The sequence below is a fragment of the Dendrobates tinctorius genome, unplaced genomic scaffold (assembly GCF_039654945.1).
Source record: "Dendrobates tinctorius isolate UK_male_01 unplaced genomic scaffold, ASM3965494v1 ptg000104l, whole genome shotgun sequence".
NCBI lineage: Eukaryota > Metazoa > Chordata > Amphibia > Anura > Dendrobatidae > Dendrobates > Dendrobates tinctorius.
In genome coordinates this window covers 10,998,554-11,019,803 of record NW_027361772.1, presented here as the reverse complement: position 1 = coordinate 11,019,803, position 21,250 = coordinate 10,998,554, and the positions used below count along the sequence as shown (strand labels likewise).

The following is a 21,250-nucleotide window of genomic DNA, read 5'->3' as shown; positions in this document are numbered from 1 at the left end:
CTTCCTTCTGTTTATGATGTACCCTCCTGGCTTCTGACCTTGGTCTCCTTGACCACTCTGACTCACGGCTTGGCCGTGAGAAGTGACTAGCGTCACATTTATGACTGGTCACTGATCCCTCACTGACCCAGCCCCTATTTTACATACTGCATAGAACATTATGTGGAAAAAAAAATAATATCATTCATCACGCAGACGGCGGCGCCTCCACTGTAGCATGATACAATGGATAATTTGCATATATTCATTTATGATTTAGTCATATAGTATAGTGTGGAGAAAAAAAATTATCTTCATCAAAATGGTGCCTACGCAGTTGCATCTATCGCGTTCCGAAAAATGCTACTGCGCAGATGCAGCTAGTGGCATTTTGTAGAGGAAAAAAATTGGCATCAAGATGGCGCAGTACCATCTATCGGTGATAAATGCTACTGCGCAGGTGCCGCCGGCGCCATTTTGATGGATCCAAATTCTTTTTTCTCCAGCAAAATGGCACCAGTGGTGGCGCTTGTATAGTAGCATCTATCAGAATGTGATAAATGCTACTGTACGGGAGTCACCGCTCTCGCCACTTTAATGATCATTTTTTTTTCTCCACACAATACTATATGACTAAATCATGAATAAATATATGCATATCAGCCATTATATCATGCTACAGCGCCGCCACCTGCGTGATGAATGTTTTTTTTTTGCACATAATATTTTATGCAGCATGTAAAATAAGGGGATGGTCACTGAGGGATCAATGACCTGTCATAAGCCATAAAGATAAATATGTAAGCAGAGCACCAGATAAAGCCCAGCCCACAGGCCACCCCGGAACACCAGAATCTCATTAACTGAAAATTCAAATACAGATTAAACAAGAACCACCAGATGGATTTCATCACCCAAGGTATCATTGGCGCCAACCTAACACTGTCTGTAGGTTACTGTGCACAATCCTGTTGACAGGTTCCCTTTAAACCCCAAAGAAATCCTCTGACCATGCATCCATTTAAAACTTTTTGTAACCCCATTCACATGCTCTGGGCATATATTTGCACTGTTTAAAATAAAACACACAAAAAAAAATCACATTATTTTTACCAATTCTGCACAGAAAAGCTATGAATTTGCCTCATCAAGGCTTTACGTTAAGGCACTTTTTAACCTCTGAGAGATGCCATACACTGACACCTGTTAACTAGAGATGAGTGACTTTTCCTTTTTTCGGGTCGAGTCGGGTTTCATGAAATCCGACTTTCTAAAAAGTCGGGTCGAACGAAATCGGCCAACTATAGAGAAAAGTCGGGGTCCGACTGAAACACGAAACCCAAAGCAAGTTAAATGGGAAGCAAATGTCGGCAGGGAGTGGAGGACAGTAAACACACCTACAGAGCCCATTTCAGTGCCAACGACATCAATTCTTATTACTTACGCTTGGCAACCTTAATTTACTTTATAATAATAGTTACACATTGAAAACTGGGGGTTATTTGGCTAAAGTTGTGGGGGGGTAGGGCTGGCGCCAGGTTTTCGTGTGCCCTGGGCCAAAGAGTGTCAGTGCGCCCTTTTAACACATACTACAATTCATAATGCTCCGATACGGCACAGAAATATAGTTATAGTGCAATGAAAAATACTTCACTGCTTACATGACATGACTGATATCTGTTTTAAATTCTACGATAGCTCAAAAACCGGACAGTATATTACTCCATACAGTATTATGTTCACCACCTAGTGCGCCATACAGAATAATGAGCCCCATATATTTCTCCATACAGAATAATTGGTCCAATATAGAGTTGAGCGACTTTGGTCGGATCGGGTTTCGTGAAACCCGACTGAAACAAAATTTGAGTTGGATGAAACTGGTCTGACTAGGGCAAAAAAAGTCGGAGTTTCGTCCGAAACCCGATGCCAATGTAAGTCAATGGGGAATAAAAGTCGGCATTGAGTGGATGAATGTCATGCACTCAATGCCGACTTTTATTCCCCATTGACTTGCATTGGGGTCGGGTTTCGGACGAAACTCCAACTTTTTTTGCCCTAGTCAGACCAGTTTCATCCGACTCAAATTTTGATTCAGTCGGGTTTCACGAAACCCGATCTGACCAAAGTCGCTCAACTCTAGTCCCATATAATGTTCCATACAGTATATGATGAGCTCCACTTAATGCTACAGTGTATGTTGGTCCCCATGGATGATGCTCCACTGTCTTATGGGCCCAAATAATGCTCCATATATAATGGGCCCCATTTCTAATGCTCCAGTGTATAATGGGCCCCATAAATGCTACTCCAGTGTCTGATGTCCCCCATTTGGAATGCTCCACTATATGATGGGCCAAATGGATGATGCTCCAGTGTATGATGGGCCCCATATATCATTCTCCAGTGTATATTGCTCCCCAAAAAATGCTCCCAACATTTAAAAAAAATTAAATACCTCTCCTCGCTGGGCACTGCTCTACTCTGGACTCCTCAGCATTGCCATTTTAAAGCTCTCTGCACTTGTACTGTTTCGGTAGAGGGCATACAGACGTGATGTCATTGCGCTCTGTAACCTGAATGTCACTGTCGGGAAAGGCGTAAGACACCACGGCGGTGGAGCAGGGAGAGGTAAGTATTGCAAGTGCTGTGGCCCTGAGCAAGCATGGGGGGCCCACTCATGGGCGACGGCACTGGCACAAGGCCCCTCATAGTATGACGGTATGTCTGATGGCGAGTGGGCCGTCCCACCGGCAGAGACACTTTTGCATACTATGAGGGGCCCTGTGCCACTGCCATCGCCCATGAGTAGGACTCCCCCACCTGCTCAGGGAACTTTCATCTGCACCTTCCTCTATGTCACCGTGTAAGGTGGTATAGTATGTGGGAAGGGGCACCTGAGTTTCATCAGTGTCACATTCTGGCTCTGTAGAGTGCGAGGGGAATGTAGTGCTGTGGGTCAATGTACCAGCAGAACCATCTAGAAGTGACTGTGCATCAGTGCACTCCATCTCCAATTCATGTTGGACTGGGGAATTCAGAATTTCACTTAATAACAGAGGCATGGCATGTGAAAAGAGCTCCATGGAGTAATCTGAAGTGTGGGCTGCCGCATCCTTCACTTTTAGTGGGGGTGAAGGAGACAAGGAAAGAGGTGGTTCCTGACCAGAAGCCTGCACTGACGACTCAGTGCTTGCATTTTTTTAAACTTCAGAAGAGGAGGCGATAGAGCTGGAGGCTTTTTCAGCAATGTAAGGCAAAACCAGTTCCTGATGCTCCAGCTTTAAAAGCAGTTTACCTACTCCCAGAAAAGGGAACCTTAAAGGCCTTCTTGTGCCAGCTGATCACGCAGACTCAACACCTCCTGCCTTAGCTGCTATTGGGCTTTTGGCACCACCACCACCATCAGTACCAGCTGCCCCCCCCACACCCACGTCCGTGGCCTCTTCCACCATACGTAATAATTTTTGTGAAAATAGACTAAAAATACCAGCAGATATATGGTACTGTTTCAGAAGCGGACAACTCTATACAGTCTAGGGATAATTGTAAATCTCCGCATAAATTTCATGAGTCAGACACAGATGGTCTCAGGCTCAGTATGGATTACACAATAATATAAAAATTTGCAAAAGGGTACAGTATCACTAGATACAAGGCATATATAGTATAGTTTAAGCATACTGAATCTCCGTATACATTTCAGGAAGCAAACAGAGACGCTCTCAGGCCCAGTATGGATCTGACAACATTATAGAAAGTTGAGAAAGGGTACTATGGCACCCCTGAGGACACGGTCGCCACAGATGTACTGCACCTCATCCAAAGGTGTGGTATCCCACCCTCAGGTAAGGAGGGATCACCACTCAGGACTCCTAACCCTGCACTCAACACACACACATGTTAGTCAGTGCTTTCTGGGTGTACCCGGAGGGAGGATGGCCTCATCCCAGACTGACTAGGAAAGGGTGTTGGGGGTTAGTGTGAAGGTAGGTACAGTGGGAGGAGCTTAGGTAGTGGAGTGATTGTGGGCATCCAATCAGAGAGAGAAAGCTGACAGTTGATGGGTGGAGCTAGTCTGAGGTAAATGGATCTTTCTAGAGAGTTGTCAGTCGGTGACAGGACAGAGTAAGAGCAGGATTGCTGTGAGAGGGCTGAGGGTCAGAGAAGAGAGAAAAATCTTGTCCAAGCTCCTAGACTGGAAGGAAGGGGTCATTGGGGCACGGGAAGTGCAATAAGCCACCTGTGAAGCCCGTTTCTGGAGAAGGAAGGACCAGGCCTCGTTGGGGAAGGTGGCTCCTGAAGGTAGTGGAGAAATACAAGGCTCAGCTAGAAAGAAGGAGGCTGAGGTAACTTTAAGTGCCTCAGTCGCAGCTGCATTCAATACTCAAAAAGGCAGCAGTTGGAATAAAGGACCCCTGAGCCTGACCCACGTCGCCCGGTGTGATCTGTGGCTGCCAGCTTGGGACACTGTTTGCGAAGGCCCACAGGAGGAAGGAAGGGAGATATCAGCACAGAGGCACGGCCTAGAAAGGATACACAAGGAGGAGTCTTGAACAGGTGTTCCTGATCTACCATTGAGCTTGCCGGACCCCTCCCTCGGATGACACAGTACCAATCGGGTCATCTTGTGCACAAAACTTTTGAGGAAAAACTCAGAAACTGCACCCAACTGCGTCCTTGGTGGGTTTTACAATTCGCCTGCTACACATGTTACACTCACCATCACCATCAACGGCTCACAAACACCATCTCAACTGCCCTGGAATACAGCTCTGCCCATGGAGAGCTTCATCATCGTGTCTGCTTTAACACCGGCACAGAGGATCTGCATTGCAACGTCGGCTACCCTAGCCGAGTACCACGGGTGGCGTCACGATCCCCCTTTTCCAAATTAATTATCATACCATCTTCCCCCTCATCTGAACTGTCATCTTCTTTATTGGACACCCAGGGCCATGGACCGGGTCCCAATCACCACCGTGACATACTTCCTCCTTAAAAGAGCCTGAAAGGCCCGGTACTGAGTAATCCCCGACCCTGCGTGGTGTTTCATTTTAACACCAGATAACAGGGATATATTGTATAGTTTCAACATTATAAATCTACGTATATATTTGAGGAGGCAGACACAGACACTCATGACCAGTATGGATTCGACAACAAACTAAAAAGTAGAAAAAGAATACAGTATCACCAGATCCAAGGTATATATAGTATAGTTTCAACATTCAAAATCTCCGTATTTATTTCAGGAGGCAGACACAGACGCTCTGAGGCCCAGTATGGATTACACAACAATATAAAAAGCAGTAAAAGGGGAATGGATCCCAAGCGTACTGCTGTATACAGTGTTGGGGTCATTTGGCGATCTACATATATATTTCAAGAGTAACACACAGCCTCTCACAGGCTCAGTATGGATCACACCATAATATAAAAAGAAGATCACCAAGAAATAATCACACAGGTGTCAATGATGCACTTTGAGTGGTGGGTGGAGGATGAATTTTGGGCACAAAGGGTACTGGATCAACAGATACAAGGTATATATAGTTTACTTAAAATACAAAAAAAAATCCGTATGTGTTTCAGGAGGCAGACACATATGCTCACATGCTCAGTATGGATTTGACAATAATGTAAGTTGAATAAGGGTACAGTATGACCAGATACAAGGTATATATAGTATAGTTTAAACATTCTAAATCTCCGTAGACATTTCATGAGGCAGACACAGATGCTCTCAGTCCCAGTATGCATTAGCCAAGAATATAAAAAGGTTACTGTATCACCAGATACAAGGTACATATAGTATTGTTTAAACATTATAACTCTCCTTATTTTTTTCAGGAGGCAAACACAGGCGCTCTCAGGGTAAGTATGGATTACACAATATAAAAAGCAGTAAAAGGGTAATGGATCAGAAGCGTACAGCTGCATACAGTGTTGGGGTAATTGTAAATCTCAGTAGATACAGTTGTGGCCAAAAGTATTGACACCCCTGCAATTTTGTCAGATAATACTCAGTTTCTTCCTGAAAATTATTGCAAACACAAATTCTTTGTTATTATTATCTTCATTTAATTTGTCTTAAATGAAAAAACACAAAAAGAATTGTCCTAAAGCCAAATTGGATATAATTCCACACCAAACATAAAAAATAGGGTGGACAAAAGTATTGGCACTGTTCGAAAAATCATGTGATGCTTCTCTAATTTGTGTAATTAACAGCACCTGTAACTTACCTGTGGCACCTAACAGGTGTTGGCAATAACTAAATCACACTTACAGCAAGATGACATGGATTAAAGTTGACTCAACCTCTGACCTGTGTCCTTGTGTATACCACATTGAGCATGGAGAAAAGAAAGAAGACCAAAGAACTGTCTGAGGACTTGAGAAACCAAATTGTGAGGAAGCATGAGCAATCTCAAGGCTACAAGTCCATCTCCAAAGACCTGAATGTTCCTGTGTCTACCGTGTGCAGTGACATCAAGAAGTTTAAAGCACATGGCACTGTGGCTAACCTCCCTAGATGTGGACGGAAAAGAAAAATTGACAAGAGATTTCACCGCAAGATTGTGCGGATGTTGGATAAAGAACCTCAAGTAACATCCAAACAAGTTCAAGCTGCCCTGCAGTCCGAGGGTACAACAGTGTCAACCCATACTATCCGTCGGCGTCTGAATGAAAAGGGACTGTATGGTAGGAGACCCAGGAAGACCTCACTTCTTACCCCGAGACATAAAAAAGCCAGGCTGGAGTTTGCCAAAACTTACCTGTAAAAAGTCTAAAACATAGTAACATAGTAACATAGTTATTAAGGTTGAAGGGAGACATTAAGTCCATCTAGTTCAACCCATATCCTATCCTAACTTGCCCTAACATGTTGATCTAGAGGAAGGCAAAAAAAACCCATGTGGCAAACAGTAAGCTTCACATTGGGGAAAAAAATTCCTTCCCGACTCCACATACGGCAATCATACTAGCTCCCTGGATCAACGCAATATTAAGGAAACTAGTGTATATACCCTGTAATATTATACTTTTCAAGAAAGGCATCCAGTCCCTTCTTAAATTTTAGTAGGGAATCACTCATTACAACATCATATGGCAGAGAGTTCCATAGTCTCACTGCTCTTACAGTAAAGAATCCGCGTCTGTGAGTATGTTTAAACCTTCTTTCCTCCAGACGTAGAGGATGCCCCCTTGTCCCCGTCACAGGTCTAAGAGTAAAAAGATCATTAGAAAGGTCTTGGTATTGTCCCCGCATATATTTATACATTGTAATAAGATCACCCCTAAGCCTTCGATTCTCCAAACTAAATAACCCCAAGTGTAATAACCTGTCTTGGTATTGCAGACCCCCTAGTTCCCTAATAACCTTGGTCGCTCTTCTCTGCACCCGCTCCAGTTCAGCTATGTCTTTCTTATACACCGGAGACCAGAACTGTACACAGTATTCTAAGTGTGGTCGCACTAGTGAAAATGTTTTGGAAGAATGTTCTCAGGTCAGATGAGACAAAAGTAGAAGTAGAGCTTTTTGGGTAAAGGCATCAACATAGAGTTTACAGGAGAATAAAAGAGGCATTCAAAGAAGAAAACACGGTCCCTACAGTCAAACATGGTGGAGGTTCCCTGATGTTTTGGGGTGGCTTTGCTGCCTCTGGCACTGGACTGCTTGACCGTGTGCATGGCATTATGAAGTCTGAAGACTACCAACAAATTTTGCAGCATAATGTAGGGCCCAGTGTGAGAAAGCTGGGTCTCCCTCAGAGGTCATGGGTCTTCCAGCAGGACAATGACCCAAAACACACTTCAAAAAGCACTAGAAAATGGTTTGAGAGAAAGCACTGGAGACTTCTAAGGTGGCCAGCAATGAGTCCAGACCTGAATCCCATAGAACACCTGTGGAGAGATCTAAAAATGGCAGTTTGGAGAAGGCACCCTTCTAATATCAGGGACCTGGAGCAGTTTGCCAAAGAAGAATGGTCTAAAATTCCAGCAGAGCATTGTAAGAAACTCATTGATGGTTACCGGAAGAGGTTGGTCGCAGTTATTTTGGCTAAAGCTTGTGCAACTAAGTATTAGGCTGAGGGTGCCAATACTTTTGTCTGGCCCATTTTTGGAGTTTTGTGTAAAATGATCAATGTTTTGCTTTTTCCTTCATTCTCTTTTGTGTTTATCCATTTAAGACAAATTAAATGAAGATAATAATACCAAAGAATTTGTGATTGCAATCATTTTCAGGAAGAAACTGAGTATTATCTGACAAAATTGCGGGGGTGTCAATACTTTTGGCCACAACTGTATTTCCAGAGTCAGAAACAGACTTTCACTGGCCCAGTATGGATTAGACCACTATATAAAAAGCAGTAAATGGGTAAGGTATCACAAGGGTACAGCTGTATATAGTGTTGGGTTAACCCCTTCGCACCCGAGCCTGTTTTTGCCTTCGTGACCGGGCCAATTTTTTCAATTCTGACCAGTGTCACTTTATGAGGTCATAACTCTAGAACGCTTCAACGGATCCTACTGATTCTGACATTGTTTTCTCATGACATATTGTACTTCATGATGGTGGTAAAAATTTTTAGATATGATCTGCACTTATTTGTTAAAAAAATCAAAATTTGGCAAAAATTTAGAAAATTTTGCAATTTTCAAACTTTTAATTTTTATGCCCTTAAATCAGAGAGTGATATCGCACAAAATAGTTAATAAATAACATTTCCCACATGTCTACTTTACATCTGCACAATTTTGGAAACATAATTTTTTTTTTTTTAGGAAGTTATAAGGGTTAAAAGTTGACCAGCGATTTCTCATTTTTACAACAAAATTTGCAACACCATTTTTTTTAGGGACCACCTCACATTTGAAGTGAGTTTGGGGGGTCAATATGACAGAAAATACCCAAAATTGACACCATTCTAAAAACTACACCTCTCAATGTACTCAAAACCACATTCAAGAAGTTTATTAACCCTTTAGGTGCTTCACATGAATGAATGGAATATGGAAGGAAAAAATAAACATTTAACTTTTTTTCACAAACATTTTACTTCAAAACCATTTTTTTTTATTTTCTCAAGTGTAAAAAGAGAAAATGAACCACTAAATTTTTTGTGCAATTTCTCCCGAATACGCCAATACCCCGTATGTGGGGCTAAACCACTGTTTGAGCACACGGCAGAGCTCAGAACGGAAGGAGTGCCGTTTGACTTTTTCAATGCAGAATTGGCAGGAATTGAGATCGGATGCCATGTCGCATTTGGAGAGCCCCTGATGTACCTAAACAGTGGAAACCCCCCACAAGTGACCCCATTTTGGAAATTAGACCCCCCAAGGGACTTATCTAGATGTGTGGTGAGCACTTTGAACCCCCAAGTGTTTCACTAAAGTTTATAATGTAGAGCCGTGAAAATAAAAAAAAAATCATTTTTTTTCCACAAAAATGATCTTTTAGCCCCCAATTTTTATTTTCACAAGGGTAACAGGAGAAATTGGACCCTAAGAGTTGTTGTCCAATTTGTCCTGAGTAGGCTGGTATGCCATATGTTGGAGAAAACTACTGTTTGGGCACACGGTGGGGCTCGGAAGGGAAGTAGTGACGTTCTGAAATGCAGACTTTGATGGAATGGTCTGCGGGTGTCATGTCGCGTTTGCAGAGCCCCTGATGTACCTAAACAGTGGCAACCCCCCACAAGTGACCCCATTTTGGAAACTAGACCCCCCAAGGAACTTATATAGATGTGTGGTGAGCACTTTGAACCCCCAAGTGTTTCAGTAAAGTTTATAATGTAGAGGCGTGAAAATAAAAAAATCATTTTTTTTCCACAAAAATGATCTTTTAGCCCCCAATTTTTATTTTCACAAGGGTAACAGGAGAAATTGGACCCTAAGAGTTGTTGTCCAATTTGTCCTGAGTACGCTGGTACGCCATATGTTGGAGAAAACTACTGTTTGGGCACACGGTGGGGCTCGGAAGGGAAGTAGTGACGTTCTGAAATGCAGACTTTGATGGAATGGTCTGTGGGTGTCATGTCGCGTTTGCAGAGCCCCTGATGTACCTAAACAGTGGAAACCCCCCACAAGTGACCCCATTTTGGAAACTAGACCCCCCAAGGAACTTATATAGATGTGTGGTGAGCACTTTGAACCCCCAAGTGTTTCAGTAAAGTTTATAATGTAGAGGCGTGAAAATAAAAAAATCATTTTTTTTCCACAAAAATGATCTTTTAGCCCCCAATTTTTATTTTCACAAGGGTAACGGGAGAAATTGGACCCTAAGAGTTGTTGTCCAATTTGTCCTGAGTCCTGAGTACGCTGGTACCCCATATGTGGGAGAAAACTACTGTTTGGGCACACGGTGGGGCTCGGAAGGGAAGTAGTGACGTTCTGAAATGCAGACTTTGATGGAATGGTCTGCGGGCGTCATATTGCATTTACAGAGCCCCTGATGTACCTAAACAGTGGAAACCCCCAATTCTAATTCCAACCCTAACCCCAACACACCCCTAACCCTAATCTCAGCCCTAACCATAACTCTAACCACAAACCTAACACCAACACACCCATAACCTTAATCCCAGCCCTAGCCCTAGCCCTAACCCTAACCCTAGCCCTAGCCCTAACCCTAACCCTAGCCCTAGCCCTAGCCCTAGCCCTTGCCCTAGCCCTAGCATTTTTTCTTTTTTACTTTTTTTTTTATTTTTGTCACAAGATCGCTGCCCTGCGATCTGACTCATAGTAACGCCACTTCACCTCTGATCATCTGTCAGTGTGAGATCAGAGGAGAAGCAGCGTTACTATGTGACAAGATCGCTGCCTGGCACATAATAACGCGACTTCTCCTCTGATCTCACAATGACAGATGATCAGAGGTGAAGCAGCGTTACTGTGTGACAAGATCGCTGCCTGGCACAGCTGTGCCAGGCAGCAATCAGCTGTGCCAGGCAGCGATCTAGTCACACAATAACGCTGCTTCACCTCTGATCAGCTGTCAGTGTTAGATCAGAGGGAGAAGCCGCGTTACAATGAGGGAGATTGCCGGGAAACAAGCAGCTTTCCCAGTGATCGCTCCCATTGGCTGCTGTGACGCTGACGTCATCGGGACCTGAACCAATCAGGTCTCGATGACGTCTGGGGTCCCAGCATGCATTGCGCACCGGGATCCCCGCGTTGTAAGGTATGTGGGGGTCCCGGGGGGCACAAAACCGCCGACAGTAGATAAACGTCGGCGCTGCACAAAGCCCAGCAAGCGCCAACGTTTATCTACTGTGGGCGGTCTTGAAGAGGTTAATCTTAAATCTACAAATATATTTCTGGAGTTACAGACAGATGCTCACAGGCTCAGTATGGATTACACAAGAATATAAAAACTTGCAAAAGTGTAATGTTTTACAATTGGTCAGCTGCATCCAGTATCGGTGTCATTTTAAATCTCCTTATATTTTACCAGAGTAAGACACAAACTCTCACAGGCTCAGTATGGATTACACCCGAATATAAAAATGAGAAGAAGGAAATGTATTCGAAAAGTACACCAGTGTACAGTGTTGGAGTACTTTGAAATCTTCGTTTATATTTCAGTGTCAGTCTGCCAGTCCAGACTGTCCGCTAGAGGAAGGTAGATGGATAAAAGTACAGACGTAAAGTCGAATGATTTAAGATGTTTTTGAATTTGTAATCATGTGAAAACCTCCCTGGAGAATTTGCAGAGGCGATGCTGACCCTCAATAACTTTAACTGTGGATAAAGCTAAAATGCAAATTAGTGAAGAAAGGGTTGCTGTATCGCAGTTGCGTCGATCCCATCACCGTAACTCGTCACCATCAAATTGTGATCACAGGGAGAGCTGTAGACATGGTCCTCACTGCCTATCATGATCTGTCTGGTCACTTTGGAGTGCAAGACACACAAGCCACAGGCTGTAGAGGATTCTATTGGATTGCCATGAGAGGACACATTGAAAAATGGTGGCAGGAATGTCACACGTCTGTGACTATGAAAAATGTGAAAGGTGATCATAAAGCACCATTGCATCCGATTGGGAGTTGACGTCCATTACAAATAGTAGCCATTGGTAATCTGAAGGTAGAGGCCAGCAGGACAGGACTGTATTGTTCAACATCTTTATCAACGATTTAGATGAAGGAATTGAGGGTAAACTGATTAAATTTGCTGATGACACAAAGCTAGGAGGGATAGCTAATACTAGAGAAGAGAGACAGAGGATTCAAAAAGATATAAATAAACTGGAGAAGTGGGCAGCAACTAACAGAATGTTTTTTAACAGGGAAAAATGCAAAGTACTACATCTGGGCAATAAAAATGAAAAAAGCATATATAGAATGGGAGGAATAGGGCTAAGCAACAGCACATGTGAAAAAGACTTGGGTATACTAATAGATCACAGACTGAATATGAGTCAACAGTGTGATGCAGCAGCAAAAAAGGCAAATGCAATTCTAGGATGTATTAACAGAAGCATACAGTCTAGATCATGTGAAGTCATTATTTCCCTCTACTCCTCTTTGGTCAGACCTCATCTGGAATATTGTGTCCTGTTTTGGGCACCACATTTTAAAAAAGACATCAACAAACTGGAGCAAGTTCAGAAAAGAGCGACCAGAATGGTGACCAGTCTGCAAACCCTGTCTTATGAGGAAAGGTTGCAGGATTTGGGAATGTTTAGTTTGCAAAAGAGAAGACTGAGAGGAGACTTAATAGCTGTCTACAAATATCTAAAGGGCTGTCACATTGTAGAAGGATCAACTTTATTCTCATTTGCACAAGGAAAGACTAGAAGCAATGGGATGAAACTGAATGGGAGGAGACACAGATTAGATATTAGAAAAAACTTTTTGACAGTTAGAGTGATCAATGAGTGGAACAAGCTGCCACGAGAAGTGGTGAGTTCTCCTTCAATGGAGGTCTTCAAACAGAGGCTGGACAGACATCTGACTGGGATGCTTTAGCGAATCCTGCTTTGAGCAGGGGGTTGGACCAGATGGCCCAGTAGGTCCCTTCCAACTCTGCGATTCTATGATTCTATGACATAGCTACATCTTAACAATCATCGATCAGTACATCAAATTTGTAGTGGCCGTCCCTGTGATGGATTTAACTGGGCAGACTACACAGTGGTGGGCAGGGAGAGGTAAGTATTGCAAGTGCTGTGTCCCTGAGCAAGCAGGGGGGACCCACCCGTGGGCGCCGGTACTGGCACAGGGCCCCTCATAGTATGCCAGTGTGTCTGACGGCGAGTGGGCCCCCCCACCATCAGAGACACTTTACTGTACTATGAGAGGCCCTGTGCCAGTGCCGTCGCCCAAGGGTTGGGCCACACACCTGTTCAGGGCAACAGCACTTGCCCGGATGCGACAGGTGTTGACCCCGGGCCTGGGGTGGGGGCATCCCATTTCGAGTGGTTTAAAAAATGGCATATGTTGATGTGTAGGCTGGACTTTCAGCTGCTGCAAATGGAGGAATTGGAAAGTCAGAGGAAGAGGAGGACAAAAGCAAGCCTTTTTTCTGGCAACTTATATGTTATCAGGGGAGGGTGGGACAAAATATTTTGAAGCCCATGCATGGTTCATTTTAATGAAGGTTAGATCATCAACATTTTGGGTCGACAGAAGGGTCCTTTTTTCTGTCAGGATTGATCCAGCAGCACTGAAGACTCTTTCAGATAGCACACTACCAGCAGGGCAAGCGAGCTCCTGTAAGGCATTTTGTGCCAATTCAGGCAATGTGTCCAGTTTTGAGGCCCAATAATCAAAGGGGAATGACCTGTGAGGGAGAACCTCGATATGGGAGGAGAAGAAGTTTTTAACCATAGTTGACAACTGCTGTCTCCTGTCACTTGAATCGATTCTGTATTAGCTGTCGTATGCACGGGACTTGAGAAATCAGACCACAACATGGTCAGGAAACCCCTGTCTCCAATGCCATTTCGGCTGTGTGCACCACAAACACCTCTTCCTTTTTGCCCACTACGGCTCGTAAGAAAACCAGCTCCGCTGCTGTGTGCTGGGAATGCCTCAAACAACCTGTTTACCAGAGTTGCTTGTTTGTTAGCCAATATTAGCTCTAGGTTCTCCTGTGGCATGATGTTGTGTAATTTGCCTTTATAGCGTGGATCGAGGATGCTGGCCAACCAGTAGTCGTCATCCCTCATCATTTTGGCAATGCGGGGGTCCCTTTTTAGGATCCACAAGGCATAGTCACACATGTGGGCCAATGTTCCAGGTGTCAATGCTGCACTGCCAGTGGTGGGTGGAGGAGCACTTTCTGGCAAATCCACATCCCTCCAGTCATGCACAAACCCTGTACCTGACCTTGACACACCCACATATTCTCTTGCCCCCTGAGTAGCATCCTCCTCCCCAAAATAATCATCCCCCTCATCCTCCTCCTCTTGCTCTTCTTCTTCCACCTCGTCCAGGACAGTTCCCTGACTAGATAATGGCTGATTGTCACCAAGGCTTCCCTCTTCCTCCTCTGCTACAGACGCCTGATCCTTAATGTGCGTCAAACTTTGCATAAACAGACACATAAGTGGGATGCTCATGCTTATGATGGCGTCATCTGCGCTTACCAGCCGTGTGCATTCCTCAAAACACTGAAGGACTTTACAGAGGTATTTCAGCTTTGACCACTGCACACCCGACAACTCCATGTCTTCCCTCAAACTGCCTGCCCGTATATCCTCCCACAAATGCATTACACCCTGCCTCTGTTCGCACAGCCTCTCAACCATGTGCATGGTAGAGTTCCATCTTGTAGCAATGTCTATGATTAGGTGGTGCTTGGGGAGGTTGAGTGATCGCTGCAGCTTCTGCATACGACTGGAGTGGACGGTTGAGCGACGGATGTGCGAGCACAGTCTTCGCACCTTATGGAGCAGGGCTGTTAAGTCCGGATAATTATTTATGAAGCACTGCACCACCAGGTTCAAGGTGTGAGCCAGGCAAGTTATGTGTGTGAGTTTTGAAAGGGCTATGGCTGCCACAAAATTCCGCCCATTATCACTGACTACCTTGCCTGGCTCAAAATGTAGACTGCCCAGCCATGACTCAGTTTGTCGATGCAAGTAGTCGGCCAGTACCTCTGCGGTGTGTCTACTGTCGCCCAAAGACATCATTTTTAAAACAGCCTACTGCTGCTTAACACTAGCTGTTCGATAGTGGGACACCTCGTGTGCAACACTGACAGATGTGGATGGAGTGCTCGTGCGACTGCACTCTGTCGACGAGCTTTCGCTTCTGGAGGAGGAGGAGGGTCGAACTCCTACACCCAACTGTTTCCTATACCATGGGCTAGGCAGCACTGTTCCACCACCGCTGTCCCCTGTGGAGCCTGCATCCACCACATTAACCCAGTGCGCAGTGATGGACATGTAATGGCCCTGGCCATGCCTACTGGTCCATACATCTGTTGTGAGGTGCACCTTTCCACTCACTGATTGTTTTAGTGCACGGACAATGCAGTCTTTCACATGCCGGTGGAGGGCAGGGATGGCTTTTCGAGAAAAGAAGTGCCGACTGGATAGGTCATAGCATGGGACAGCGTAGGCCATGAGCTCTCGGAAAGCTTTGCTTTCTACCAAACGGAAGGGCATCATCTCTAATGAGATCAGTTTGACAATGTAGGCGTTCAAAGCCAGTGTACGTGGATGAGAGGATGAGTACTTTCTTGTCCTACTCCGAGTGTCTGGTAGGGTGAGCTAGACTTGAGAGCTTCATATGGGGGAACTAGCATTGGACATGATGGACTGAGAAGGGGTTGGTGATGGTGAGGGTGTTGATGGCCTAGATTCAGTGTTTCCTCGCGAAAATATTGTGTTTGCGTGACTGGTTTGGCCTAGCAACAACACCTCAACATTTCTTGATGGTGGTGTGCTTAGCAGTGGCCTTACAGTGGGGGAAGCGATGGAGCGTTGCCGGCTAACTTGAGTCGGAGCAGGTGCACATGTGCTACCTAAGCTTTTGTAGTCCGTCCACGCTTGCAGGTGCATGTTGGTTAAATGTCTAAGCATGCAACTGGTATTCAAATTTCTTAGATTTTTCCCTCTGCTAAAGGTCCTTCGGCACTTCTTATAGATAACCTTTGCGTTATCAGTAGGATTTTGTTCAAAAAAGTGCCACACTGCACTCTTCCTACTATGGTACAAATTTTCAGGGCTTGCACACTGTGCTAATTTGACCATCTGGCCAAGCTGTCCTGCAACTCTTTTAGTTTTCTTGCCAAGTTTTTTGACAGCGACGGGCCTGCCGGATGACCACTGCTGCGATGACGATGCCTGCTGCGGATCCTTCTCCTGTTCTGACCTATTGTCACCAGCACCCTCTTCCCCCAATGGATGCCAATCCGGGTCAACAACTGGGTCATCCATGACCTCGTCTTCAATGTCATCTGCACCTTCCTCTGTACCTTCCTCTGTGTCACCGTGTAAGGTGGTATAGTATGCGGGAAGGGGCACCTGAGTTTCATCAGGGTCTGATTCGGGCTCAGTAGACTGTGAGGCCAATGTAGTGCTGTGGGTGAATGTACCAGCAGATTCGTCTAGCAGTGGCTGTGCATCAGTGCACTCCATGTCAGATTCATCTTGGACTAGGGAATTCAGGATTTGACTTGATAACCCAGAAATGGTATGTGAAAAGAGCCCCATGGAGTAATCTGAAGTGTGTGCTGCAGCATCCATCACTTTTGGTGTGGGTGAAGGACACAACGAAAGGTGTTGTTCCTGACCAGAGGCCTGCACTGACGACTCTGTGCTTGCAGTTTTTGTAACTTAAGAAGAGGAGGCAATAGAGCTGGTGGCTGTTTCGGCAATGTAAGCCAAAACCTGTTCCTGATGCTCCGGCTTTAAAAGCGGTTTACCTACTCCCAGAAAAGGGAACCTTAAAGGCCTTCTTGTGCCAGACGATGATGCAGGCTCAACACCTCCTGCCTTAGCTGCCATTGTGCTTTTGCCATAACCAGCAGATGCACCACCACCACCATCAGTACCAGCTGCGCCCCCCACCCACATCCGCGGCCTCTTCCACCAGACTTCCTCATGTTTGGGAAAATGTACCAAAAATACCAGCAGAGAAATGGTACTGTATGAGTAGCGTACAGCTGTGTAAGGTGTATGTAAGAAGTGAAATCTCCGTATATATGTATTTCACCGTAATCCAACAAGCAGATATACGGTACTGTATCAGAGGTGTACAGCTGTATACGTTGTTGGTGAAACTGTCAATCTCCATAAATGTATTTACGGAATGTCACACACACTGACTCTGTGTAGATGTGACTGTAATAAGAACACCAGATATCCGATACTGTTTGAGAATCGGACAGCTCAATAAGATGTATAGAGAAATGGAAATGTCCATATATGTATTTATGGAGTGTCACACACACACGCTGACTCTGTGTAGATGTGACCATAATAAGAACACCAGATATCCGATACTGTTTGACAATCAGAATGCTCAATACGGTGTATAAAGAAATGGAAATGGCCGTATATGTGTTTGTCCGTGATACCAGCCGGTACACGGTAGTGTGTGAGTAGCGTACATCTCTATACGGTGTGTGAAAAAATTTACGCTCAGTATCTACTGTGCAGAAAAAAAAGGAATAAAAGGCTTTTTGCTTTTAAAAAAGCAGTCTGCACAACAGTGTGCAAACAGCAATGCAGCTATCAGGGAGCCTTATAAGGCAGCCTAATAACCAACAGAGCTGCTGCACACAAATATATCCTCCCCTGCCACTGCACACTATACAGTTGTGTTGTACAGTGACATTCGCTATCAGCAGAAGCTATTTTTTTGTTTTTTGGCCTGACAAAACACTCTCCCTATTGAGAACGATCAGCAGCAACCTCTCCCTATGCTAAGATCGGCAGAAGTAAGATGGCGGTCGGCGGTCACGGCCTTTTATAGGCACTCTGACGCCACCCAAAGCCAGCCAATCACATGCATGCCTTTCTCTAACATGGTGGGGGCCGCTGCCAACGTAATCGCGTTGCCCACAGTGTGCGTCCTTCATGATTGGCTAAAAATAGGCGCTGGAAGGATTGTGGGAAAAAATATATAAAAATAAAAAAAAATAGAGTTGGCCGCACATGCACAGCTCCCTCCATTATCTTCTCTAGAAGTTCAGAAAATATCTGCACATGCTCACTTGGATTTTTTTTTTATAATTCATGTAGAAGTGAATGGATCCTAAATGTGATGTGAAACCATCCATAGAAGACCCATATACAATAGATAGATGGTTCGGCCAATCAGTCATCCGGCAGCTATTTATCCCGTCTCCTCATGGAGGAGCACTTGTGCTGTCAACTGCTCCTATGTTCTCTCCTGTGCTGCTGATTGCTCGTGTGTTCTTTCCTAGAGAGACACTGTCAGACTTCTCTGGTGCCTCTCCAGTCCACAACTAGACATATTGGATCCTCCTTATCTCACCCCAACATCATCTGTTGGGAGACAATCGTGACTCCCCAATACATCTTAGACTGTAGGCCAAGCCTGCCGACATCAGTGAGTAAAGCCGACATTAGTCTAATATGTATGGGGGCCTTAAAGGACCTTATGGCCAACGCTGAAATCAAATGACAGTGTTTCATGGTCTGTATACAATGTCCGGACCGATTAAAGGTCTCCTGACCAGAACTAATAGCCACATGGGTATATATGAGGCTGAAAATTCAGATGGTGAGACCTAGAATGGGTTCAGGCATTGTCATCCATGGCAAAACAATGGGATATCCGTGGCAGAAATCTTAGCGTTGGCCTCGACTTCCCGACACAATTTCCCAAGTTGGCTCAGAGAGCCAGTTATTTATTCTGATTACCACCTCAGGAGTCTGGGAGGAATTTTTGGAGAACAACATGTCACATTATAAGCCATAGTAGGTACTCACCTTGCGTAGAAGACGTCAACAATATGGCGGCTGAACAGAGACCCCACAAAACCAGCCAGGCCCCCGCCATACCGCTTGACACGACCCTGTCACTGAGCGCTCCTCTGTAACATCACCTCGCCAACCGGAGAGCTCTGGAAGGAGAACAGAGAGATGGGAACATGTTAATATTGTACAAACATCGTCCATTATTTCATGTATGCCAAAAAGAAAAGTGTGTGGTGTGTGGACATCATGTATGGATTTTTTTTCTGAAAATGACATTTGCATTTGAGGTATATGGTCAACATAAGAATTGGTCCCCAATGTCCGAAGTAACTTAAGAGCTGCAAGGGTTAACAAAAACTGACTCCACTGTCACCCACCACATCCATCTATATCTATCATCTATCTATCTATCTATCTATCTATCTATCTACCAGTTATCTATCTATCTATTAGGCTTCTTAGACATTTACCGTGTTTTTGCTTGCCATTTTTGCGGCCCCAATAAATTTCTATGGGGCCGTAAAATCGGCCTGCAAAAATTCCACAGTGCGCCGTGTGCCGTATGGCCATGAGGGCTGTATTTGCGGCCGTGAAAAAAGATCGAGCCTGCTCGATCTTATTCACGGCTTACAGACATGGCCCCCATTGAAAATCAATGGGACTGCAAAAACAGCGGAAGTTTATTTTTGCGGTGCATCGTCACTTCTGGTTTTGCAGAACGCCATTTTTTTTCCCAATACTTCTTCCATAGTATAGGAAACCTGAAAAATGGCGATCTGCAAGTTTTTTGCGGTACATTACTGCGGCAGACCGTAAAAATTGCGGCGATACGGGCCACAAAAAAGGCCCGGAATAACAGGCCGCAAAAAATTGGTAAGTGTTAAAGAAGCTTTATCTTTCTATGCTCTATCTATCTATCCATCCATCTATCTATCATCTATCTATCCATCTATCTATTATCTATCTGTTTTCTATTGATTCCATTTTTTACCGCTATATCTATCTAGAAGTATTTTGCTCTCCTTGCGTCACCCGACGTTCCACCTTCACAGTCTCATCATCTTTTCTAAATTCCCCCTCTTTCTGTGTTCCTTCCATGCTCTGCATTTCCCGCGCACCTCTCTTCCTTTCCCTCTTTCCCTCCCCTGTCTTTATTAATCCTGGCACGCTCTCTGTCTTGCACACCTTTCTCCATCACTCTCTCCTCATTTGTCTGTAAATCTCAGCAATTATGGATTTCAACAATGCTACACATAACGTTCTCCTCCATCATAAACACTGCACTCTACCTTCACAACATCCATCATACATATATTTACTGTCCATACACAGCACTCTACCTTCACAACATCCATCATACATATATTTACTGTACATGCACAGCACTGAACCTTCACGTCATTCATCATACATATATTTACTGTCTATACACAGCACTCTACCTTCACAACATCCATCATACATATATTTACTGTACATACACAGCACTCTACCTTCACAACATCCATCATACATATATTTACTGTACATACACAGCACTCTACCTTCACAACATCCATCATACATATATTTACTGTACATGCACAGCACTGAACCTTCACGTCATTCATCATACATATATTTACTGTCTATACACAGCACTCTACCTTCACAACATCCATCATACATATATTTACTGTACATACACAGCACTCTACCTTCACAACATCCATCATACATATATTTACTGTACATACACAGCACTCTACCTTCACAACATCCATCATACATATATTTACTGTACATGCACAGCACTGAACCTTCACGTCATTCATCATACATATATTTACTGTCTATACACAGCACTCTACCTTCACAACATCCATCATACATATATTTACTGTACATACACAGCACTCTACCTTCACAACATCCATCATACATATATTTACTGTACATGCACAGCACTGAACCTTCACGTCATTCATCATACATATATTTACTGTCCATACACAGCACTCTACCTTCACAACATCCATCATACATATATTTACTGTACATACACAGCACTGAACCTTCACGTCATTCATCATACATATATTTACTGTCCATACACAGCACTCTACCTTCACAACATCCATCATACATATATTTACTGTACATACACAGCACTCTACCTTCACAACATCCATCATACATATATTTACTGTCTATACACCGTTCTCTACCTTCACAACATCCATCATACATATATTTACTGTACATACACAGCACTCTACCTTCACAACATCCATCATACATATATTTACTGTACATGCACAGCACTGAACCTTCACGTCATTCATCATACATATATTTACTGTCCATACACAGCAC

General features: G+C 44.2%; 1 protein-coding gene across 1 annotated transcript in view; it reads right to left on the bottom strand.

The window, feature by feature from the left end:
• ADGRL1 (adhesion G protein-coupled receptor L1) overlaps positions 1 to 21,250 on the bottom strand; it is a 511,328-nt gene that overhangs the window by 251,188 nt on the left and 238,890 nt on the right. Inside the window, exon 2 of the mRNA XM_073588731.1 lies at positions 18,908 to 19,041. Within this exon, the coding sequence (XP_073444832.1) occupies positions 18,908 to 18,977 (70 nt within the window). The 5' untranslated portion in view covers positions 18,978 to 19,041. The remainder of the gene's footprint in view (positions 1 to 18,907; positions 19,042 to 21,250) is intronic.